Genomic DNA, 27,233 nt, shown 5'->3' with positions numbered 1-27,233 from the left:
GGCCAAATAAGCACGTTAATCACCCGGTTGTTTGAGCATACACAGGCTGTATCCACCATCTTCAAACAAGGTGTACAGACCCTAATCACTACACCCTAGGAGGGTACACGCATCCCAGCTGTTGGTTAGCACTGTCTGCAGCTCTCTGCAACATGGGGGGGGGGTGCAACTGTGGGACTCAGCCTCGGGGTCCACTCAAGCCTCTTGATCCTTAATTGAAAGTGTTGCATTCATGCCATTGTGAATTTCAGCCCGCGTCCCTGGTAGAGGAAGGGCTCGCGGTGCAGTCTGTGGATCACTGAACAATTTCCAGATGGCATTTCCATTATTGTCAACACACAAATTCCATTACGAGCTTTACTTGATTATCTTATTGCTAAAAACAATAACGTTATTCAGGGAATGAGTCACAATAACGTGGCTAAAGTATGATGACCAGACCACACACTAGAAGGTGAAGGGACGACGACGTTTCGGTTCGTCCTGGACCATTCTGAAGTCGATTGTGAAAATGGTCCAGGACGGACCGAAACGTCGTCGTCCCTTCACCTTCTAGTGTGTGGTCTGGTCACAATAACGTTATTATCTTATTCTAACAAAATCCAGAACTCTTCACATCGACATGAGAACAAAAGTCCCTTTAGCTTTTCAGTCTTCAACCAAAACATTGCAACATGTGGGAAACACACATGCAGGTGTCAACAATGATATTGCAAACTACCTATACGAGAGAATGTGTTTGTCCACAGTTGGAGGCCAGGAGCTTGAGGCTGACCTTACCCAAATTTGTAAGGAGAACGGTCTGATGTATGGGACGGACATAGGCTGATCAGGGTAGGCCTCAGTTAAATGGTTTATGAATTATTCTTAATTATTCACACCCTCTTAACCCCCCAATCCGATTCTCATGGGTTCTGGTCGTGTGAAATATTGCTGGAGATGACCGGAGAAATTTTCGTCAGAAAAAATATCTTAATTAAAAACAGTTTCATTGCTTCATTATAATTTATTTTACGAAAAGGATGAGGGGGGCTAAGGTGGTGGGGGGGGGATGGGGTAGGGTGAGAGGGGGAGTGGGGGATGGGGAGGGTGGATTGGAGGGAGAGGGGAGTGGGAAGGATGTAGAAAGATGTATAGAGGGATGTATAGACGGAAACAGATGGATAGATAAATGGAAACATGGATGGATAGATGGACACACATTGGAGAGGTGGTCACAGTACTGTGTACGTTTAGGAGTGATCCTGAGCGGCATGGGTTCGAATCCTGGACGGGTCATTTAGAGTTCTTTATATATATATATATATATATATATATATATATATATATATATATATATATATATATATATATATATATGTATATATATATATATATATATATATATATATATATGTATATATATATATATATATAGATATATATATATATATATATATATATATGTATATATATACATATATATATATATATATATATATATATATATATATATATATGTATATATATACATATATATATATATATATATATATATATATATATATGTATATATATACATATATATATATATATATATATATATATATATATATATATATATATATATATATGTATACATATATATATATGTATACATATATATATGTATACATATATATATATGTATACATATATATATGTATACATATATATATATGTATATATATATATATATATATATATATATATATATATATATATACATATATATATATATACATATATATATATATATATATATATATATATATATATATATATATATATATATATATATATATATATATATATATATGTTTTCAGAGTAGTAATTATTAAAAGCAAGATGTGCATATACATTTTATTCATATATTTGAAGAATTTTCATATTTATTCGTTTGTTTTTCAGCTGGAAAGCCTTAACATGAACAATTCCAATTATGAATGCGATATAGATAGAAAGATGTATCCCATCTCTCGGGCATACGCACTGAGAGTTTAATTTAATCCTAGAGAATGTCTTTGGCTAAAATTTATTTACTGATTGGTCAGTAAGCTATTGTTTTGACCATAATAATTAAACGACCCTCCCACAGTTGATATATCTTGAGGTTATCTTGAGATGATTTGTTTTAACCCCGAGAACTGCAGCAGGAAGTTGCTGTCCAGTGGACTCTTATGGCTAAATAGTAATAGAACTACAATGTCTAAAGTCTATCATGTTGGAAATTATTTATGGCATTATTATATAGACATCCAAATGGCCATATGAAACATCATTGGGTTAGGTAGTTGACTCTTGGCGTGACATCTCCGTAGATTTAATCGAAGCATTTTTTTTCTCTTTCATGGAGTTCTCTCTCTCTCTCTCTCTCTCTCTCTCTCTCTCTCTCTCTCTCTCTCTCTCTCTCTCTCTCTCTCTCTCTCTCTCTCTCTCTCTCTCTCTCTATCTATCTATCTCTCTATCTCTCTATCTCTCTATCTCTCTATCTCTCTCTCTATCTCTCTCTCTCTCTATCTCTCTATCTCTCTATCTCTATCTCTCTATCTCTATCTCTATCTCTCTCTCTCTCTCTCTCTCTCTCTCTCTCTCTCGTTCGTCGCCTTTCTTTTGCAAATAAACCAATATCCATTCATATATCTTTAAAATGACTAAGAACAATTCATCAAACACCTTCATCCTCTAACATCTCAACGCCAGAAAGGCGGTCAATACTCCGACACACATCAGTCGTCCTGTCTTTGACGTAACTATTAAACATGAAACAAAGAAAATCGGGCCCCCCTTCGATTTGCGTGGATGAGAGACTGTGTCTCACTTCCTGGCAGTAAGATGAGAACTCTAGTAGATCATGAGACATATGGGCAGGATACAATGATCTCTTTGCACGAGAAGGTCGGGACCTCTGTGAGAGAGTGATATTGATCTCGTTGATATTTGGATAACATGATCTCTGTGAGACTTTAGGATAACATGTTGTTATCCTAAGTAAGGTTATCCCTTACTTAGGGAAGTTGAGGACCTCTTCGAGGGTTTGAGAGAGAAAGACCCCTATAAGAACATGACAAATTTAGACCTTTGGGAGAACTGGTAATAAGTAGACCTCTGAACAAATATCTCTTGAGAACTGGGAAAATTAAAACTTGCATGGAAGCTGTAAAATGACAACATTTGCACATAAAATCTGCAAGATCTAGGAAGTTTTCGTCTTTTCTGAGAACCTGAAAACCATTTCTCTTGGCCTACCACATCAAGTGACTCCATTTTATTATCTAACATGTAATATTCCATTATGCCATTATAACACCCACTTTCTATATTACTATTAACACTAATGGAAGCAGCCTTGCTTGAGCTTCCTTGCCAGTATCTCAATGGTTATAGTTTACCAGTCTTGAATACTAAGAAAAGAGGTCTAGTCACTAGTCTTCCCCATCTGATGACAGCTGAAGGAGACTCAATCCTCCAATACCCATCTCTGGCCCCAAGTGTCCACCTGGTGACAGCTGAAGGAGACTCAATCCTCCAATACCCATCTCTGGCCCCAAGTGTCCACCTGGTGACAGCTGAAGGAGACTCAATCCTCCAATACCCATCTCTGGCCCCAAGTGTCCACCTGGTGACAGCTGAAGGAGACTCAATCCTCCAATACCCATCTCTGGCCCCAAGTGTCCACCTGGTGACAGCTGAAGGAGACTCAATCCTCCAATACCCATCTCTGGCCCCAAGTGCCCATCTGGTGACAGCTGAAGGAGACTCAATCCTCCAATACCCATCTCTGGCCCCAAGTGCCCATCTGGTGACAGCTGAAGGAGACTCAATCCTCCAATACCCATCTCTGGCCCCAAGTGCCCATCTGGTGACAGCTGAAGGAGACTCAATCCTCCAATACCCATCTCTGGCCCCAAGCACTCCCATAGAGTCCACAAAAATCGAACAGATCGGAACATATTAGCATTGCTCCTTTAATATGATTCCTTGACCACATCAGACCAAACCTCGCCTTTCCCTGGTTCAATTTCTTACCGTTTGCTCTTTGAGGCCATTTGTCCGTTCGCTAGTATCGCATCCCTCATTGCAAGCCACTGAGACATCATCTTTTCTTGTTCCCTAAAGGTTCAGGATGTCTTCCAAGGCGATCTTTTCTTCCACGTGTAGATTATTATGTCTTGGACTTGTCTTCCAAGTCCCACTTGGTTGTCTGTTATCATTAGGATGCAGCAAAAGTCTAAATATTTCCTCAGATGTAACAGAATTTTGGATTTTTTCTTCTGATAAAAAAAAGGTTTGCTGCATTTTCTTAAGGTAAATTTAGAAGTTAAATTATAATAACGTGAAATATATTATAATTTATTTTCAAGTAACGGGTGTCAGACTTTATTATCCTTTAGTAATGTTATTGATAAGCATATATATATATATATATATATATATATATATATATATATATATATATATATATATATATATATATATATATATATATATATATAATTTTCTTCCATCATAAAATAAGTTTTTTGCTTCACATATGTGAGACATTTTTTCCATGATGTAATTAAAATCAAACTTGTGGTGAATTAATGTGAAATTTTGTTTTAAATTTCAACCTGATATACACGAAACTGCTTTTCGGAATCAAATCTATTTTAGGAAAATAAATATTTCTCTTGTGACACAGTGCTAGTTCTTTGATCTTGTTTGTTACTGCTACTTGTTTGTTTTTCTTGTTTGCTCCTTGTTTCAAACTGTTCTTAGTTTGCTACTGCTGTTAATTCACTGTTGCATTCATGTTCCTTTATTATCCCTTCTTACCCCCTTCTTATGCACCATTTATCCTTCCATCTTTCCTTCCTCTTTCATTCTAATTCCCTCTACCTCTGTTTCTTAGCTTTGTTGTTGTTTAAGATTCGCTACCTAGAACAAAAAGTTCCAAGTAGCACGGGCTATGGTGAGCCCGTAGTGGACTTTCCTAGCTGTCTGCTATTGCTCCTAGTTTCACTTTGTACACACCTAATGTAATTATGATACAGTGGCGTACTGGGTTAATGTATGTGTAAACGGGTGGATGGGGTGTATTGTGCATGCATATGTGTTCGTGTATGAATATGTATAGGTTGGTCCATACATATGAAAGAGACACATCTGGCCATCACTTAAGGGGAAGATCATCCCTGGAGCGTTACCATGGTAACAGGGGGGAAAGAAGAACACTCTGATTCAAGGAGAGGATAGAGGATAGAGGGTAGAGGGTAGAGGATAGAGGCTAGAGGGTAGAGGATAGAGGCTAGAGGGTAGAGGATAGAGGCTAGAGGGTAGAGGATAGAGGCTAGAGGGTAGAGGATAGAGGCTAGAGGGTAGAGGATAGAGGCTAGAGGGTAGAGGATAGAGGCTAGAGGGTAGAGGATAGAGGCTAGAGGGTAGAGGATAGAGGCTAGAGGGTAGAGGATAGAGGCTAGAGGGTAGAGGATAGAGGCTAGAGGATAGAGGATAGAGGATAGAGGGGGACCTTACACCGAGCCGCGCACCGCCAAGAATTAAGTTACGGCTTTGTAATTTGGAGAACTTCGATATGGAAAGGTCATGTGGCTCCTCCAAAGTGTATTATGCACCTTTAAACAGCGAACTGGTATAGTGATCATCAGAGCTGTAGTGGAAGGGTGCTTCACGTGCCCTCGGGCGCTTTAGGGTACGGGGTTCAGTTTAGGGTACAGTATGGCTGTAAGAGGATCTGTAATGATACAGGTTACAAAAGCGGATGTTTTTAAAATTTAGATAAGTTTCTGTAGCATTTGGCGGACCAGCCGGGATGTAATGGGTATGTTGGCTGTGTAATGGGTATACTCTAAATATACTGCAGGTATACTTCAGGTAAAGATCTGTTACTATTACTCTCTACGGTTGGGTGTGAACCTTTCTTATTTTATGAGGGGTTTAGTAGAGGGGATGTGTGTATGTTCTTATCCCTCTCTCTCTCATCTTATCCCCCCCCCTTTCCTCCTCATACTCCTCATAAGCCTCCTCCTCATACTGCCACCATCTCTCTGTCCCATCAGGTTCCTGTTATTGTCTCCTCGGCTAATGAAGGAGTTTCATACTGACGCTGGAATTCAGGAGGAAATTCTTTCAAACTCCTCCCTCTGTTTCCCCTCCCTCCACCCCTTACCTCCCTCCACCCCTTCCCTCCCTCCACCCCTTCCCTCCCGCCACCCCTTCCCCCCCCTCCGTCCCTTTCCTTTCTCCGTTCCTTTCATTTCCTACCCTCTCTCCGTCCCTTCTTTAGGAAGGGATGGAGTGATTTTTAAGAATGTTTTAACAGTTTCAATAGCGAATTCGACGGAGTAGTTGGTACAAATGTATCGTGTACAATTGGCGTGAGGCTGAGCTCAAGAGCTAGAGCTTATAATCTCCGTAGATACAAGTTAGCCCATGACTATTAACACACATATCCAAGTACTCAAACTCGCTTGACGTGGCGCGACGTTCCTGAAGGTGTAATGCTGAAGACGTTCCTCTTCCTTGCAGGAGTTGGCGCTCCGACCTTCAGTGTGAACGGCCGCAGTAGGATGAACCACGTCGATCACTCCCCCTCACGTAAGTACCCAACTGCAGGTGTGTGACTACCCAACTGCAGGTGTGTGACTACCCAACTGCAGGTGTGTGACTACCCAACTGCAGGTGTGTGACAACCCAACTGCAGGTGTGTGACTACCCAACTGCTGGTGTGTGACTACCCAACTGCAGGTGTGTGACTACCCAACTGCAGGTGTGTGACTACCCAACTGCAGGTGTGTGACTACCCAACTGCAGGTGTGTGACTACCCGACTGCAGGTGTGTGACTACCCAACTGCAGGTGTGTGACTACCCAACTGCAGGTGTGTGACTACCCAACTGCAGGTGTGTGACGTGACTGATGGAAGGCCAAAGGTCGTGACCTGGTCAGGTGCTTCAACTTTGACACCGTTGTTTTAGTGTCATTAAGTCACTCATTCTACTGTTTTTTTATGCTCAGAGATTTGCGGAACTATGCCAAAACGCTCCCACACAGACAGTCTTGCAACCCGTCTTCTTAAAAATAACGTCGCTTTTGGCTCGTATGCACACTATGGCCAAATTTGGACGTAATTTTAAATGAAATCGACTCATAAAAGTGACGTTCTGTCCAGTTTTCTGTTTAAGTCGTCCGGCTTACTAGGCAAGGTTAGGAGAGGAAACTTTCAATTAACGTTTTTCATAACGTTTTGAAACTTTATGAGAATTTCCTGCCCACCTAACCTACCAGAGGACCCTTAACTAACTGTTGTTGAAAAAAAAATCCCAAATTTATTTTCATTTTCAAATTACGTCCACTTTCGGCCATACGGGTAAACGGCCAAAAGCGACGTTATTTTTAAGAGGACACTCCAATACACCCTCACTACGGCGCTGAAGTGTGTGCAAGCTGGAGCCTCAGATCTGACCTATACTCACCTAATTATGCTTGCGGGGGTCGAGCTTTGGCGCTTTGGGTCCGCCTCTCAACTGTCGATCAACTGGTGTCTAGGACCAGGATTTAACAAGCAGTTAACGAAGTACTTCCGAACCTGTACATATTTTCTCAATCTTTGACGGCTTTGTTTACGAGCCGCTAGTAGGAGGGGCTAAACATCTCAAACAAATGTTGTTATTGATATAAACATCCTCCAGGCGCTTCGGAGTTTACAATATGTATAATATATAAACAAACCTCCTAAAGATGAGAAAGGATGTAGAGGTACGTAAGTAGTTGCGTAAATGCTTGATGAATCCGGCTCCTGGTTCCTGAGCCTACTGGGCTCTATCATATCTACATTTGAAACTGTGCATGGAGTCAGCCTCCACCGCATCACTGCCTAATGCATTCCATCTGTTAACTACTCTGGCACTGAAGATGTTTTTTGTAATGTCTCTGTGGGTCATTTGGGTACTCAATCTCCACCTGTGTCCTTTGCAGTGAACGGACGTGGAAACATCATGACTATTTTATTTTTTTTGTCCACGAGTGGCTCCTCTGACACAGTGTCTCAAGAAATTTAGCTTTGCCACTGAATATGGATTTTCAAGGGTTACCCTGCAAGCTGTAGTCTTAGAGGCAGATGAGGAGCCGTAGATGTTGGAGTTGGAAACCGTTGAAAACCGTTGGAAGCCGTTGAAAACCTTTTGAAAACCGTTGAAAACCGTTGGAAACCGTTAAAAACCGCTGGAACCCGTTGAAAACCGTTAAAAACCGTTGAAAACCGTTGGAAACCAAGCGACAACTATATAGGCGTAACAGGTTACATGTGTTAATTACGGGGCTATTCATGCCCATGCCACCTCTTGGGTGACTTAATGTTCATCAATCATATGTTAACCTGTAATTGGTTATTTAGGCCTAGGACAGGTTAGGTTAAGTAAAGTGCTGCAGTTTTGTCCGGCCATTCAGTATAGTACAAATCGTGGCTTTATTTTTGAGTACAAACAGTCCATGTTTTGTACGTTCTATTCATAGTCACTATAGGTACTATAAGGTCTGGAGGATGGGTAGCATAAATGTGTGACCGATGGCCTAGTTAAGGAGGCCAGGAAAAATAGTCACCTTCTAGTAAAATAGCTAGATAGACTGCTCTTGGCCCAGTCGATAGAGCGTCGGCCTCACATGCATGGGGTCCAGGGTTCGAGACCCATACAGCCCCGGTGAATGGAATCACCTTCTGTTGTTTTCAAGTGGGACTTTTATTTGTAATTCTGCTTAAATATTTAAATAAAGTCGTGAGTATTTTACCTGTAAGAGGCGCAGACAACAATGTCTTCTTGAATCATATGAATATTGGGTTTCATTGTAAGGAAGGTAAAGCTACAGATGTGTGGCTGTAGGTAAAGGTAAAGGTAACTTTACCTTTACCTTACCTTACCTACTTTACACAGGTAAAGTAGGAGTCTCGTTCACCTGCAGCGGCTGTCACATCTCCTAATGACGGGCTCATTACCCTCAGGAACGGAAGCTTGTTCCGAAATATATTTGCCAACAAATATTTTTTTAAAATTAGGGGCCAGATTCACGAAGCAGTTACGCAAGCACTTACGAACGTGTCCATCTTTCCTCAATCTTTGACGGCTTTGTTTACATTTATTAAACAGTTTACAAGCATGAAAACTTGCCAATCAACTGTTGTTATTGTTATAAACAGTCTCCTGGTGCTTCGGGGCTCATTAACTGTTTAATAATTGTAAACAAAGCCGCCAAAGATTGAGAAAAGATGGACAGGTTCGTAAGTGCTTGCGTAACTGCTTCGTGAATCTGGCCCTTGATCTCCACTCTCCTGATCTCTATGGTGGACCATTTATTCCATTAGCTTGTCACCGAGTATAACTGTTCCGATTGCCGAGTTTTAATATATATATTAATTTATTTTTAACATCCGTTTTTATCGTAATTGATTTTAATTGTAGTCAATTTTATTGGTGGAGCTTCACCTGGCAACACCAGAGGCAGAATTTTCCATACTCTAGTTTTGTTTAATATTTTGTTATAGTATCTTATCTTGAGGTTATCTTGAGATGATTTCGGGGCTTAGTGTCCCCGCGGCCCGGTCCTCGACCAGACATCCACCCCCCAGGTAGCAGCCCGTGACAGCTGACTAACGCCCAGGTACCTATTTACTGCTAGGCGCTAGGGAACCGGTCGGCCGAGCGGACAGCACGCTGGATTTGTGATCCTGTCGTCCTGGGTTCGATCCCAGGCGCCGGCGAGAAACAATGGGCAGATATTCTTCCACCCTATGCCCCTGTTACCTAGAAGTAAAATAGGTACCTGGGTGTTAGTCAGCTGTCACGGGCTGCTTCCTGGGGGTGGAGGCCTGGTCGAGGACCGGGCCGCGGGGACATTAAAGCCCCGAAATCATCTCAAGATAAGATATATCAACTATACTGCCCCCAGAATGACTATAGGACCCACTACCACCCACAGGACGGGTATGAATTACATAATTCAATAATAAACTAAAGCAATTAATGGGTCGTGTCCCCTGTGGTAACTAGTAAAGGTTGACCAGACCACACACTAGAAATTGAAGGGACGACGACGTTTCGGTCCGTCCTGGACCATTCTCAATCGACTTGAGAATGGTCCAGGACGGACCGAAACGTCGTCGTCCCTTCAATTTCTAGTGTGTGGTCTGGTCAACATACTTCAGCCACGTTACTGTGACTCATCGCCTGCAAACTAGTAAAGCTTAAAAATTCAGATTTAAATAAAATAAAATACAGCTTTCTCCTGTATCGACCTCTTAATAAATCACAATTGTCTGGTTAATGCGGCCTTGGGCGTTGACAGGTTAATCTCCTCAATAAAACTGCCTACAATTAAAATGCAATTCGATACAAATGCCAAGTAAAAAATATTGATATATATTAAAACTCAGGAAATGGAATAGTTATACCCGGTGGCCGGTTAATGGAATAAATGGAATACCATTTAGAGATATCCGGAAGCCGGTAAAACGAGTATTGGACCGAAAATTTAATGGTATAAAAAGGAATATTTCGCCGAACTAACAAAAATAAAGTTATTTTGCTAACGCGAGTAATACCAGCGTTGAGTGGCTCTGAAAAATTATAATATCGCAGCTGGCTTTTACGAGTCCCTGGCGTTGTTTGCTACGAGTCCCTGGCGTTGTTTGCTACGAGTCCCTGGCGTTGTTTGCTACGAGTCCCTGGCGTTGTTTGCTACGAGTCCCTGGCGTTGTTTGCTACGAGTCCCTGGCGTTGTTTGCTACGAGTCCCTGGCGTTGTTTGCTACGAGTCCCTGGCGTTGTTTGCTACGAGTCCCTGGCGTAGTTTGCTACGAGTCCCTGGCGTTGTTTGCTACGAGTCCCTGGCGTTGTTTGCTACGAGTCCCTGGCGTTGTTTGCTACGAGTCCCTGGCGTTGTTTGCTACGAGTCCCTAGCGTATTTTTTTTTGTTTTTGAGATATATACAAGAGTTGTTACATTCTTGTAGAGCCACTAGTACGCGTAGCGTTTCGGGCAGGTCCCTGGAATACGATCACCGCCGCGAAGAATCGTTGTTACAACCAAGTACACATTTTACTGTTGAGTTAAACAGAGGCTACAGTTAAGGATTTGCGTCCAGTAAATCCTCCCCGGCCAGGATACGAACCCATGACAAAGCGCTCGCGGAACGCCAGGCGAGTGTCTTACCACTACACCACGGAGACTTACTACGAGTTTGTGTGTTTTGTGTGTGTGTATTCACCTAGTTGTTCTTGCGGGGTTGAGCTCTGCTCTTCTGGCCCACCTCTCAACTGTCAATCAATCAACTGGAACTAACTACTAACTAACTCATTCCCCCCCCCCCACACACACACACAGGAAGCAGCTCCGTAACAGCTGTCTAACTCACAGGTACCTATTTACTGCTAGGCAACAGGTGCATCAGGGTGAAAGAAACTTTACCCATTTTGTTTCTGCCATCACCGGAATCAAACCAGGACCCTAAAATTAGGAGTCCAGAGCGCTGTCCACTCAGCTGTCAGGCCCCCAGATAGTGTGTATGTGTACTTACCTAGTTGTGCTTGCGGGGGTTGAGCTCTGGCTCTTTGGTCCCGCCTCTCAACCGTCAATCAACAGGTGTACAGGTTCCTGAGCCTATTGGGCTGTGTGTGTGTGTGTGTGTGTGTGTGTGTGTGTGTGTGTGTGTGTGTGTGTGTGTGTGTGTGTGTGTGTGTGTGTGTGTGTGTGTATGTGTACGTGTGTGTATGTGTATGTGTATGTGTATGTGTGTGTGTGTGTGTGTGTGTGTGTGTGTGTGTGTGTGTGTGTGTGTATGTGTGTGTGTGTGTGTGTGTGTATGTGTATGTGTATGTGTGTGTGTGTGTGTGTGTGTGTGTGTGTGTGTGTGTGTGTGTGTGTGTGTGTGTGTGTGTACGCATGTCCACTTTTCTATATTCATGTGTGAATGCTTGTATGTTGGTGAGTGTCTGCCGTGAGAGAGAGATGAAACAAGTGAATTAATGAATAAATGAGAATAATGAATGAAGAAGACGCGAGTCGGATACGCGAGTCCTTATGAATGGAGTGCTTACCTGGAAATCATGGGATGTTGCCATGGCAACCCCGGTATCTTAGTAATCTCCTTGGCTTTCTCTGAATGCTCTGATGATGCCCTCTTGTGACCCCCCGCCTCCCCCGTCCTTTTGACATCACTTTGACCTCTTTTTGGCTTCCCTTTCTTACGTCCCCTTTTGATGGCCCCTTTTCATCTGCCCTAATCCTGCCTATTCCACTCGTTTCTGTCCCCTTTTCCTCATGCTATTTCTGACCCTCCAGCATCCAGGGGGCCCGTTTTCTGTCTTCTCTCTCTGTCCATTTCGTTCGAGTCAACAACGGTGTTTAAAGATATAATTATAAAATATTTTTATGTCCTCTTTAATATGACGAGAAATTCTGGAGATGATAAATTAATTTAATTAGTTGCGTTACCTGGGAGAATGTGTTATACATGTTCTAATGCCTGGGAGATGCTGTAGCTAACGCTGCTACATGGGTATTTGGGTGTGAGACTTCTCCCATGTGTGTTCACTTCTCCCAATTATCACTTTAAGGAAAACGGTTTCATGTCGTATCACTTTAAGGAAAACGGTTTCCTGTCGTATCACATCAAAGAAAACGGTTTCATATCGAATCACATCAAGGAAAACGGATCCATGCCGTATCACTTCAAGAGAAAACGGTTTCCCGTCGTATTACTTCAAGGAAAACGGTTTGCTGTCGTATCACTTCAAGGAAAACGGTTTGCTGTCGTATCACTTCAAGGAAAACGGTTTCATGTCGTATCAATTCAAGGAAAACGATTTATGTCGTATCACATCAAAGAAAACGGTTCGCTGTCGTATCTGTTAGATTATAAATCATAGTTCCCCCTCCGCATAGAGTGTGTGTGTTGAAATTTATTATATATAAACTAACGAATATAATAATAAATTTTGGAGTTCTAGTACTGTAATAGATCATTATTGTGCTAGAGCTTCAACTCTTTTTCAATAATGGATCATGATTTATTTATATAGAAGAAGGTACATTGTGTTTGTAAGAACACATAGCGTAGTATTTACAATCTTGTAAAGCCACTAGTACGCGCAGTGTTTCATGATGGTAAATAATAGACTATCTTGAGGTTATCTTGAGATGATTTCGGGGCTTTTTAGTGTCCCCGCGGCCCGGTTCTCGACCAGGCCTCCACCCCCAGGAAGCAGCCCGTGACAGCTGACTAACACCCAGGTACCTATTTTACTGCTAGGTAACAGGGGCATAGGGTGAAAGAAACTCTTCCCATTGTTTCTCGCCGGCGCCTGGGATCGAACCCAGGACCACAGGATCACAAGTCCAGCGTGCTGTCCGCTCGGCCGACCGGCTCCCCGTGTGTGTGTGTGTGTGCGTGTGACTAGACTACAAACAGTACTTTGACCCCAATTTTTAGTGACCAATTTTCAGAGAGGACCTTAGTCCATTTCACAGTTTGCATACCTGATATAAACTACTGTGTATAGATATCTGACAGGTATAGAACATGGTTCTCTGCTTTAGTAATGCTGTAGAATGAAAAGGTAATCTTTTTCATCTCTGGCCATCTTTTCATTTTTCATTCTAGAGGCGTCGAAAAATGGAGAACAGAATTACCCAAGGAGTTGTAGTAGTGCATAGTTTCCACCGTAAAATAACTACACAGTGTTGGGGAATAGGCAGTTTTGTATGCAAATTGAAAGTCAGGTGTGTGTCTAGGGAAATCCACTCAAAATTTCATGTTTTTAAAATCGTAAGATTGAGCTGGATGGAAGAGTGGAAGAGGGTGAATTGGTTTTTGAATTTTGGTGTGTATATTTGGGTGACTTCGGCCCTGTATGGTGTATTATCTACCCTGTTGTGTGTATGTTTGGATGACTTCTGCCCTGTATGGTGTATTATCTTCCCTGTTGTGTGTGTGTATATTTGGATGACTTCTGCCCTGTATGGTGTATTATCTTCCCTGTTGTGCGTGTGTATATTTGGGTGACTTCTTGCCTGTATGGTGTATTATCTTCACTGTTGTGTGTGTATTTGGGTGACTTCTGCCCTGTATGGTGTATTATCTACCCTGTTGTGTATATGTTTGGGTGACTTCTGCCCTGTATGGTGTATTATCTACCCTGTTGTGTATATGTTTGGGTGACTTCTGCCCTGTATGGTGTATTATCTACCCTGTTGTGTGTATGTTTGGGTGACTTCTTCCCTGTATGGTGTATTATCTACCCTGTTGTGTATATGTTTGGGTGACTTCTGCCCTGTATGGTGTATTATCTACCCTGTTGTGTGTATATTTGGGTGACTTCGGCCTTGTATGGTGTATTATCTACCCTGTTGTGTATATGTTTGGGTGACTTCTGCCCTGTATGGTGTATTATCTACCCTGTTGTGTATATGTTTGGGTGGCTTCTGCCCTGTATGGTGTATTATCTACCCTGTTGTGTATATGTTTGGGTGACTTCTGCCCTGTATGGTGTATTATCTACCCTGTTGTGTGTATGTTTGGGTGACTTCTTCCCTGTATGGTGTATTATCTACCCTGTTGTGTATATGTTTGGGTGACTTCTGCCCTGTATGGTGTATTATCTACCCTGTTGTGTGTATATTTGGGTGACTTCGGCCTTGTATGGTGTATTATCTACCCTGTTGTGTATATGTTTGGGTGACTTCTGCCCTGTATGGTGTATTATCTACCCTGTTGTGTATATGTTTGGGTGGCTTCTGCCCTGTATGGTGTATTATCTTCACTGTTGTGTGTATATCTGGCTGACTTCTTCCCTGTATGGTGTATACTTATAAACGATTAGTAGCCGCTATATATAAAATGTTAGTCCGAGGTTAGAGGCCAGACACGTTAGGCTAGTCTCACTCAACTTTCACACATGAAGCATGTGGGGTTTGGGAGTGTCGTAGGCCAGTCGGGGTCGGCTCCAGTGATAACCAATAGGAAATATTGGCATCTAACCACCCCTCCTCCATGCAATTATCATGAAATCTGAAATATTAGTTGTGTTTTCCGTAGACTTTTTACCCATTTCGGTTCGTTATGTAATTTTTCTGAGAAAGAAGGGGGAAAAGAGGGTAGAGAGGGAGTGAGGAGGGTGAAAGGTGAAGAGTAGGTGAAGGGAGAGGTGAGAAAGAAGAGAGGAGATATAGGGAAAGGGATAAGACAAAGGAAAGGAGGACCTAGGCGAATGCCCCCTTCCAGAAACAATTAATAACCACATTTTCTATTTGTGTGTCCATCAGTTATCTTAGGTTGGGTTCGGGCAATCTAATACATCATTTTTGCGACGTTGTGAAGACTCAAGAGGACGGGTTGATTAACTACTCTCTCCCTACTAAGTAATTTTCACCCCTCTATTTCCAGATGAGCTACGCTCTGACACGCAGCATTCACACCCCCGTCTCTGTTCTTTTCCAGCAGAGGAGGTGACGGCGGAGGTGGTTGGGCAGTATCTGAGGGCCCACCCGGAGTTCCTGGAGGCATGGCTGATGGAGCAGGTGGAGCTGGAGACCCTCGAACGATGGATGATCCGACGCACTCAGAGAGACAAACAGAAAAGCTTGGAGAATGGCACCAATGGTGAGGCTGTGTGTGTGTGTGTGGGGGGGGGGGGGGGGGTGCACTCACCTAGTTGTGCTTGCGGGGGTTGAACTTTGGCTCTTTGGTCCCGCCTCTCAACAGTCAATTAACTAGAAAAAAGCACACACACACACACACACACACACACACACACACACAACTGTATATGTGTGTGTGTGTGTGTGTGTGTGTGTGTGTGTGTGTGTGTATGTGTGTGTGCGTGTGTGTGTGTGTGTGTTTTATTCAGTTGATATCACTAGATAAGACGTCAGGATATTTAAAATTACATTTTTTTTGTTACGAATAAGAATGGACTATCTTCCTTTTGCGACGATAAGAAATTCTGTCGAGAACTTGGACCATATCTCCTAGGCTGACAGACGCACATTTTCACACGCAGAAAACGAGAATGAAAAGTATCTTTAGCAAGGAAAAGCAGGACAATGACGGAAAAATATAAAAGGATACATACGGAACTTGTTCTTTTTCAAAGGAGAAGTTCTTATATTGCTGTGGTGGCGAACGCTGAAGAAAAATAGAAAGAAAGAAAGAAGTTAGGAGAATAGAAAGAAAAGGAGCGAAATTAACCTCAGACTTTCAGTAGTCATCGCTAGTCTTGGGACAAACGGGCATCTGCCTTCATTTTTCTTGAATTAACGTCAGTAAATTATAAAAAATACAATATTTTTCTTCACAAGAGTTGCTAGCCTCGTGAAGGAACATATTCGCTCAAAGTTCAGGCTTTTCATGGTCCTATAGAGACAAAGTTTCCTCTTTCAAAGACTGCTTTATATGAGAGGTCAATAACCATTTCATACCTGGCCTCCTCACACCTGGCCTCATCACACACCTGATCCTATTACACCTGACACCTGTCTTACCACCTCACATGTGGCCACCTCACATGTGGCCACCTCACACCCGGCCATACGTGTCCCCATATAGTGAGAAACTATTTCACAAAATCCATTTTATGAATATGGCAACAGTTAGAAAAGCAACAGGAGTTCAATATATAGCTATTGTGGTGCCTTACACAAACCAAATATATATATATATATATATATATATATATATATATATATATATATATATATATATATATATATATATATATATATGTATGTATATCGAGGCTTATACGTCAAAATTTGACGCAGAGTTTGAAAGGACGCGCTGGAATAGGCTTCCCCCTCCGACGCAGGGCGAAGACTGCCTCACAAAAATGCGCCTATGCTACTTTACAGACATTCTCACCCATTCACAACTCAACCACCATGTTACCTAACGCCAATTTATAAAAGAAAATTTATATTAGGAAAAATATTGAAAGTGGTAATAATACAAACTGACAGTTAACACAAATGTCTTTTTTGACTTCCAAGTGGCAGCCTCGACAACAGCTGCTCTACTAAAGAGAGCTTCAAGTAAGTGTCCTCAGTTGTCACTTAAGCCATGCACCTTTGTTATCAAGGCTCGTCCAGGTGTGTGAGCTGATCTTCAGAAGACTTAAGATTTTTCTTTATGTTACAATGATAGCTGTTAGTGGATTTCCCTCCGTATTGGGTAGGGGCCAGATTCACGAAGCAGTTACGCAAGCATTTACGAACCTGTTCATCTTTTCTCAATCTTTGGCGGCTTTGTTTACAATTATTAAACAGTTAATGAGCTCCGAAGCATCAGGAGGCTGTTTATAACAATAACAACAGTTGATTGGCAAGTTCTCATGCTTGTAAACTGTTTAATAAATGTAACCAAAGCCGTCAAAGATTGAGGGAAGATGTACACGTTCGTAAGTACTTGCGTAACTGCTTCGTGAATCTGGCACTGACCAATGCTGAGTCCTGGCTAATACGGATGGCTTCGAGAATCCGCATTTGTCACACGAACGCCAAGGCACCTCGATAATCCGGATTTGTTATTCTCATCTCCGATCCTCTCGCTCACACTCCTGTAGGAGTTTGAGGATGTAGCACAGGAGTAGCAACGGTGCACATGTACACAACCATAGAACCACAACCACAACCATAGAACCACAACCACAACCATAGAACCACAACCACAACCATAGAACCACAACCACAACCACAACTAGTCCCATGACGTATCTTCTTAGTTTATTAACAGACATTCGCGAGAAACTCCGTTTTCCTTCGTAAAATATATAATTTTTCTCGTCTCGAAAGAGAAGCGCTCATTGGTCGACTGATCAGCCATTATATGATACTAATTGATCGATTTTGCTAACGAGAAGTAGATTCTTATTGATCAATTTTTAATGATTAGATGATTCGTATTAGTTCATATTACGTCAGCTAGTATTGTTGTTGTTATAGATTAAGCTACTCGGAATAAATTCCAAGTAGCACAGGCTATGGTGAGCCCGAAACTTACCTGGCACAAGAGCGGGGCAAGTAGCACGGGCTATGGTGAGCCCGTAGTGGACTTACCTGGCACAGGAGCGGGGCAAGTAGCACGGGCTATGGTGAGCCCGTAACTTACCTGGCACAGGAGCGGGGCTGTGTGTCGTGTCAGCGAGTATATATAAAATATGCGCGTTTTTCACTAGCTATTTTTTTAATTGGTTTGACGTCTCAGGCGAACGATTACTAGGCAGATGGGTAACCGTCACTGCTATAGTTTCCTAGACAAATAACTGTCACTGCAATAGACTCCTAGACAAGGTAACTGTCACTGCTATAGACTCCTAGACAAGGTACTGTCACTGCTATAGACTCCTAGACAAGTATCTGTCACTGCTATAGACTCCTAGACAAGTAACTGTCACTGCTATAGACTCCTAGACAAGTATCTGTCACTGCTATAGACTCCTAGACAAGTAACTGTCACTGCTATAGACTCCTAGACAAGTAACCGTCACTGCTATAGACTCCTAGACAAGTAACTGTCACTCCTATAGACTCCTAGACAAGTAACCGTCACTGCTATAGACTCCTAGACAAGTAACTGTCACTGCTATAGACTCCTAGACAAGTAACCGTCACTGCTATAGACCCCTAGACAAGTAACTGTCACTGCTATAGACTCCTAGACAAGTAACCGTCACTGCTATAGACTCCTAGACAAGTAACTGTCACTGTTATAGACTCCTAGACAAGTAACTGTCACTGTTATAGACTCCTAGACAAGTAACTGTCACTGTTATAGACTCCTAGACAAGTAACTGTCACTGCTATAGACAACCATAAGACATCCCAACAGCCTTTGAAAGTGAGAGCAATAACAGGACAACAGGAACGGCGTGAAAGGGAAACATATTCCCAACAGTGACTGTGAAATGTAACAGTTAAACAGGTGTGGCTGTCTGTTGTTCCTCAAGTAACCAGTAGAAATCTTGTATCATGCGGAAGATACGGATTTTCGGTTATCAAATTCCTGGTAGCCGTATCTTGCGGTTCATTGGCTTCTCCGGTTCAGTGTTTCGAATCCGACTCGCGCGTCAACGAACGCGTCCTTACCGCCAAAATGATTACTGCTTGAGGAGCAGAGTGTGGTCAAGGGAAGTAATGAAGCGAATAAGCTTTTCTAGTAACAGATCCAACGTTTTGGTGGAGTTAAGCTTTCCTTGATGTCAGAGGCGGATTCAAAACAAAGCCGAGCTTCCACTGATGTCAGAGCCGGATTCCCAACAAAGCCGAGCTTCCACTGATGTCAGAGGCGGATTCCCAACAAAGCCGAGCTTCCACTGATGTCAGAGCCGGATTCCCAACAAAGCCGAGCTTCCACTGATGTCAGAGCCGGATTCCCAACAAAGCCGAGCTTCCACTGATGTCAGAGCCGGATTCCCAACAAAGCCGAGTTTCCATTGATGTCACAGCCGGATTCAAAACAAAGCTGAGTTTCCACTGATGTCAGAGCCGGATTCTCGACAAAGCCGAGTTTCTATTGATGTCAGAGCCGGATTCGAAACAAAGTCAGCTTCCTTGGTTATAATAGAATCTGATTCGAAACCCAACCTGGTTAACTTGAAGCTACTTAATATGTGAAAAAGTCTTCTGGGCTTCGAGACCACAAGCCAAACGTCTGTTAAGTTCTTCAAGAAGTTGCATAAGACACTTCTTTCCGGACATTGAAAGAGGGTTAAGGTGCAACATAAACTTTCAAACGGAAATTGAAAATCAGGGAAAGGTATTGTCTGAAAATTGTTTTCATTGTCGTATTTAATTTGCCAGAAGTCATAAACGCTGCAATGAGAGAAGGAATTCGATGCATGATATCCTAAGCTTGATATATTATCATATATCAAGCTTAGGATATCAGCGCCGTCGCCTGAATGAAGCAAAACACAAAATGGGATTTGATCGAATTTTTGGAACACGTGGATTTTCAATCAGAAAATCTGCAAGTTTCCCGCCAAAAAATATTGATATCATCTCGAGTCGTAGATTGCAATCTTCCCTTCTTTTGTTATCATACCCTATGGATACGGTTCCTGTCCTTAAAGGCCCAGGGAGACCGTATTTCACCTTCGGATTACCTGGCTTCGTATTTCATCAATCTCTGGATCCCTCAGCGGAACATGGGAAACGAATACAGATTATAAATCCGGATTTCCCTCTCGAACGAGCTCCCCAAAATTCTTGATATTTTTCAAACAATGTTTCTTATGTTAAACATCTAATTAAGGATAATCAACAATTCAGAATTAGGTAGATACGCAGAAGTAAATTATTAATTATACGAAATTATAATAATAATGTGTGAATGATTCAATATTTTGCTTCCGTTGACGCAATATCGTGCCTCTATAGACGTAATACCTTGCCTAGATTGACGCAATACCTTGCCTAGATTGACGCAATACCTTGCCTCCATTGACGCAATACCTCACCTCCATTGACGCAATACCTTGCCTCCATTGACGCAATACCTTGCCTCCATTGACGCAATACCTCACCTCCATTGACGCAATACCTCACCTCCATTGACGCAATACCTTGCCTCCATTGACGCAATACCTCACCTCCATTGACGCAATACCTCGCCTCCATTGACGCAATACCTCACCTCCATTGACGCAATACCTCGCCTCCATTGACGCAATACCTCGCCTCCATTGACGCAATACCTCACCTCCATTGACGCAATACCTCACCTCCATTGACGCAATACCTCACCTCCATTGACGCAATACCTCACCTCCATTGACGCAATACCTCGCCTCCATTGACGCAATACCTCGCCTCCATTGACGCAATACCTCACCTCCATTGACGCAATACCTCACCTCCATTGACGCAATACCTCACCTCCATTGACGCAATACCTCGCCTCCATTGACGCAATACCTCGCCTCCATTGGCGCAATACCTCGCCTCCATTGACGCAATACCTCACCTCCATTGACGCAATACCTCGCCTCCATTGACGCAATACCTCACCTCCATTGACGCAATACCTCACCTCCATTGACGCAATACCTCACCTCCATTGACGCAATACCTCACCTCCATTGACGCAATACCTCGCCTCCATTGACGCAATACCTCACCTCCATTGACGCAATACCTCGCCTCCATTGACGCAATACCTCGCCTCCATTGACGCAATACCTCGCCTCCATAGGTTCATTATTAACCTGCTCATTGTATTATTATATAAAAGCCGCCCATGAACTCGGCTTATAGACGTCTCCACAACAGCTGCACAGAGTCAGAGTATCTTGAGCAGCTGCGCAATGTGAGTATCTTGAGCAGCTGCACAATGTAACTGTAGCAGCTGCACAATGTGCGTATCTTGAGCAGCTGCACAATGTGACTGTAGCAGCTGCACAATGTGCGTATGTTTAGCAGCTGCACAATGTGTGTATTTTTAGCAGCTGCGCAATGTATCTTGAGCAGCTGCACAATGTGACTGTAGCAGCTGCACAATGTGTGTATTTTTAGCAGCTGCGCAATGTGACTGTAGCAGCTGCACAATGTGCGTATCTTTAGCAGCTGCACAATGTGTGTATTTTTAGCAGCTGCGCAATGTGAGTATCTTGAGCAGCTGTACAATGTGACTGTAGCAGCTGCACAATGTGCGTATCTTTAGCAGCTGCGCAATGTGAGTATCTTGAGCAGCTGCACAATGTGAGTATCTTGAGCAGCTGCACAATGTGACTGTAGCAGCTGCACAATGTGCGTATCTTTAGCAGCTGCACAATGTGTGTATTTTTAGCAGCTGCGCAATGTGAGTATCTTGAGCAGCTGCACAATGTGACTGTAGCAGCTGCAGAATGTGCGTATCTTTAGCAGCTGCACAATGTGTGTATTTTAGCAGCTGCACAATGTGTGTATTTTTAGCAGCTGCACAATGTGAGTATCTTGAGCAGCTGCACAATGTGAGTATCTTGAGCAGCTGCACAATGTAACTGTAGCAGCTGCACAATGTATCTTGAGCAGCTGCACAATGTAACTGTAGCAGCTGCACAATGTGAGTATCTTGAGCAGCTGCACAATGTAACTGTAGCAGCTGCACAATGTAACTGTAGCAGCTGCACAATGTAACTGTAGCAGCTGCACAATGTAACTGTAGCAGCTGCACAATGTGCGTATCTTTAGCAGCTGCACAATGTGTATTTTTAGCAGCTGCACAATGTGAGTATCTGTAGCAGCTGCGCAATGTGAGTATCTGCAGCAGCTGCACAATGTGAGTATCTGTAGCAGCTGCACAATGTGAGTATCTGTAGCAGCTGCGCAATGTGTTTTTATCAGCTGCACAATGTAAGAGTATTGCAATTGCACAGAGTAAGATTATTTCAGCTGCACGGATTGAGAGTTTAGCAGTTGCACAGAGTAGGAGCATACCTCAGCCTGTCACTGGTGTCAGCCTGTCACTGGTGTCAGTCTGTCACTGGTGTCAGCCTGTCACTGGTGTCAGCCTGTCACTGGTGTCAGCCTGTCACTGGTGTCAGCCTGTCACTGGTGTCAGCCTGTCACTGGTGTCAGCCTGTCACTGGTGTCAGCCTGTCACTGGTGTCAGCCTGTCACTGGTGTCAGCCTGTCACTGGTGTCAGCCTGTCACAGGTGTCAGCCTGTCACTGGTGTCAGCCTGTCACTGGCGTCAGCCTGTCACAGGTGTCAGCCTGTCACTGGTGTCAGCCTGTCACTGGTGTCAGCCTGTCACTGGTATCAGCCTGTCACTGATGTCAGCTTGTCACTGGTGTCAGCCTGTCACTGATGTCAGCCTGTCACAGGTGTCAGCCTGTCACAGGTGTCAGCCTGTCACAGGTGTCAGCCTGTCACTGGTGTCAGCCTGTCACTGGTGTCAGCCTGTCACAGGTGTCAGCCTGTCACTGGTGTCAGCCTGTCACTGGTGTCAGCCTGTCACTGGTGTCAGCCTGTCACTGGTGTCAGCCTGTCACTGGTGTCAGCCTGTCACTGGTGTCAGCCTGTCACTGGTGTCAGTCTGTCACTGGTGTCAGCCTGTCACTGGTGTCAGCCTGTCACTGGTGTCAGCCTGTCACTGGTGTCAGCCTGTCACTGGTGTCAGCCTGTCACTGGTGTCAGTCTGTCACTGGTGTCAGCCTGTCACTGGTGTCAGCCTGTCACTGGTGTCAGCCTGTCACTGGTGTCAGCCTGTCACTGGTGTCAGCCTGTCACTGGTGTCAGCCTGTCACTGGTGTCAGTCTGTCACTGGTGTCAGCCTGTCACTGGTGTCAGTCTGTCACTGGTGTCAGCCTGTCACTGGTGTCAGTCTGTCACTGGTGTCAACCTGTCACTGGTGTCAGCCTGTCACTGGTGTCAGCCTGTCACTGGTGTCAGTCTGTCACTGGTGTCAGCCTGTCACTGGTGTCAGTCTGTCACTGGTGTCAGCCTGTCACTGGTGTCAGCCTGTCACTGGTGTCAGTCTGTCACTGGTGTCAGCCTGTCACTGGTGTCAGCCTGTCACTGGTGTCAGTCTGTCACTGGTGTCAGCCTGTCACTGGTGTCAGCCTGTCACTGGTGTCAGCCTGTCACAGGTGTCAGCCTGTCACTGGTGTCAGCCTGTCACTGATGTCAGCCTGTCACAGGTGTCAGCCTGTCACAGGTGTCAGCCTGTCACAGGTGTCAACCTGTCACTGGTGTCAGCCTGTCACTGGTATTGTCATGCACTGGGTGTCATACCTCTCATTCATTTGTCTTTCCTCCTCCTCTTCCGTCTCTCTCTCTCTCTCCCTCTCTCTCTCTCTCTCTCTCTCTCTCTCTCTCTCTCTCTCTCTCTCTCTCTCTCTCTCTCTCACACACTCCAATAAGAACGTATATATAACACAGGTGTGTATCTCCCTACAGGTAAAATCATTCGAAAGACGAGTCTCTCCCGCTGGAAGGTAAGCTGACCTTTGTACACCTGTTGACCTCATACATGACCTTGAGGTCAGATGGTACTGTGTGTGTGTGTGTTTGTTTTAACTGAACGCTTCATAAAGTTTACAAAAAACTAAGGTCAAAGGTCATATTCCAAGGACAGAAATCAGGGACAGATCTGAAGGAACTTATCTAACATTCTAGATAGTAATTCTGTTTTTGCATTAGGCCATTGCTGTGTCAAGGGATTTGTTTATTCCCTGGAAGCCTAGCCCAGCCAGCACAGCTAGGGCAGCCCAGCCCAGCCAGCACAGCTAGGGCAGCCTAGCCCAGCCCAGCCCAGCCCAGCCCAGCCAGCCAGCCAGCCAGCCAGCCAGCCAGCCAGTACTGGCATGGCTCCGGCCCTAGTCATGTGTGAGTGGGGGAGTCTGATGGAAGCCGCGCAAGCAGCGGAAATAACAGTGAAGTGCCTGTTATGTTTCCCGGACATTTCTGGCCCGATGTGGCCTGCACCTCTTCACAATAACATCCCGCATCTTCCCTGCCTCGCCTCCGGCCTGCCTCTGACCTTCCTCCGGCCTGCCTCTGACCTTCCTCATTTTAGAGCATGGTACAGACATCTGCATTGTCAGTGCCTTTCAGTTTAAACTGTAAATATTTACTGTACAGTGTCCGTTTTATCGGAAAGCCTCTGAGGGCGAGACACAGCAGCTGAGGGCCACACACAGCAGCTGAGGGCCACACACAGCAGCTGAGGGCCACACACAGCAGCTGAGGGCCACACACAGCAGCTGAGGGCCACACACAGCAGCTGAGGGCCACACACACAGCAGCTGAGGGCCACACACAGCAGCTGAGGGCCACACACACAGCAGCTGAGGGCCACACACAGCAGCTGAGGGCCACACACAGCAGCTGAGGGCCACACACAGCACTTGAGGGCCACACACAGCAGCTGAGGGCCACACACAGCAGCTGAGGGCCACACACAGCACTTGAGGGCCACACATAGCAGCTGAGGGCCACACACAGCAGCTGAGGGCCACACACAGCAGCTGAGGGCCACACACACAGCAGCTGAGGGCCACACACACAGCAGCTGAGGGCCACACACAGCAGCTGAGGGCCACACACAGCAGCTGAGGGCCACATACAGCAGCTGAGGGTCACACACAGCACTTGAGGGCCACACACAGCAGCTGAGGGCCACACACAGCACTTGAGGGCCACACACGCAGTAGCTGAGGGCCACACACAGCAGCTGAGGGCCACACACACAGCAGCTGAGGGCCACACACACAGCAGCTGAGGGCCACACACAGGACTTGAGGGCCACACACAGCAGCTGAGGGCCACACACAGCAGCTGAGGGCCACACACAGCAGCTGAGGGCCACACACACAGAAGCTGAGGGCCACACACAGGACTTGAGGGCCACACACAGCACTTGAGGGCCACACACAGCACTTGAGGGCCACACACAGCACTTGAGGGCCACACACAGCACTTGAGGGCCACACACAGCAGCTGAGGGCCACACACAGCAGCTGATGTCCACATACAGCAGCTGAGGGCCACACACAGGACTTGAGGGCCACACACAGCAGCTGAGGGCCACACACAGCAGCTGAGGGCCACACACAGGACTTGAGGGCCACACACAGGACTTGAGGGCCACACACAGCAGCTGAGGGCCACACACAGCAGCTGAGGGCCACACACAGCAGCTGAAGGCCACACACAGCAGCTGAAGGCCACACACAGCAGCTGAGGGCCACACACAGCAGCTGAGGGCCACACACAGGACTTGAGGGCCACACACACAGCAGCTGAGGGCCACACACAGCAGCTGAGGGCCACACACAGCAGCTGAGGGCCACACACAGCACTTGAGGGCCACACACAGCACTTGAGGGCCACACACAGCACTTGAGGGCCACACACACAGCAGCTGAGGGCCACACACAGCAGCTGAGGGCCACACACAGCAGCAGAGGGCCACACACACAGCAGCTGAGGGCCACACACACAGCAGCTGAGGGCCACACACAGCAGCTGAGGGCCACACACAGCAGCTGAGGGCCACACACAGCAGCTGAGGGCCACACACAGCACTTGAGGGCCACACACAGCACTTGAGGGCCACACACAGCACTTGAGGGCCACACACACAGCAGCTGAGGGCCACACACAGCAGCTGAGGGCCACACACAGCAGCTGAGGGCCACACACACAGCAGCTGAGGGCCACACACACACAGCAGCTGAGGGCCACACACAGCAGCTGAAGGCCACACACAGCAGCTGAAGGCCACACACAGCACTTGAGGGCCACACACAGCAGCTGAGGGCCACACACAGCAGCTGAAGGCCACACACAGCAGCTGAAGGCCACACACAGCAGCTGAGGGCCACACACAGCACTTGAGGGCCACACACAGCAGCAGAGGGCCACACACACAACAGCTGAGGGCGACACACAGCAGCTGAGGACCACACACAGCAGCTGAAGGCCACACACAGCAGCTGAGGGCCACACACAGCAGCTGAAGGCCACACACAGCAGCTGAGGGCCACACACAGCACTTGAGGGCCACACACAGCAGCTGAGGGCCACACACACAGCAGCTGAGGGCCACACACAGCAGCTGAGGGCCACACACACAGCACTTGAGGGCCACACACACAGCAGCTGAGGGCCACACACACAGCAGCTGAGGGCCACACACACAGCAGCTGAGGGCCACACACAGCAGCTGAGGGCCACACACAGCAGCTGAGGGCCACACACACAGCAGCTGAGGGCCACACACACAGCAGCTGAGGGCCACACACAGCAGCTGAGGGCCACACACACAGCAGCTGAGGGCCACACACAGCAGCTGAGGGCCACACACACAGCAGCTGAGGGCCACACACACAGCAGCTGAGGGCCACACACACAGCAGCTGAGGGCCACACACACAGCAGCTGAGGGCCACACAGTGTGAGGTTCTATCTAGCATCCCAACATGAAATTTGAGCATCCGGATGCCTTCAATAAGAACGATATCCAAAACTAACAATGTAACTAAAATTAACTCGAGCACAGCAGACATTGACAGCGAAATTAACGTGTTCATGCACTCGGCCCCGGGTCCTGAGTCTTGGAATTCCATGTCTATTAAGGACTGTAAAGAACCAGTAGCACGAGCGCTCAGTGGAGCAGCCCATTCTCCTAAGGGTTTCCCAACGTCAAGAAAACAGTCAATTTAAAGTAGTCTCTCCTAACCTACCAG

The 27,233-nt window shown here is 45.3% G+C and overlaps 1 protein-coding gene across 16 annotated transcripts in view; it reads left to right on the top strand.

Moving 5' to 3' along the window:
* Positions 1-27,233, top strand: part of LOC123755059 (probable 3',5'-cyclic phosphodiesterase pde-5) — a 187,282-nt gene that overhangs the window by 122,514 nt on the left and 37,535 nt on the right. For 8 of the 16 annotated variants that reach the window (XM_069305477.1, XM_069305476.1, XM_069305479.1 and 5 more), the window contains 3 exons: positions 6,548-6,616; positions 15,507-15,668; positions 23,942-23,979. In XM_069305477.1, coding sequence (XP_069161578.1) covers positions 6,548-6,616; positions 15,507-15,668; positions 23,942-23,979 — 269 coding nt within the window. The remainder of the gene's footprint in view (positions 1-6,547; positions 6,617-15,506; positions 15,669-23,941; positions 23,980-27,233) is intronic. The other 8 variants (XM_069305478.1, XM_069305486.1, XM_069305485.1 and 5 more) reach the window with 1 other exon arrangement.

Source organism: Procambarus clarkii, chromosome 55 (genome assembly GCF_040958095.1).
Source record: "Procambarus clarkii isolate CNS0578487 chromosome 55, FALCON_Pclarkii_2.0, whole genome shotgun sequence".
NCBI lineage: Eukaryota > Metazoa > Arthropoda > Malacostraca > Decapoda > Cambaridae > Procambarus > Procambarus clarkii.
Note: the sequence above shows the minus strand (reverse complement) of the source record. Positions and strands in the feature narration are given on the sequence as shown.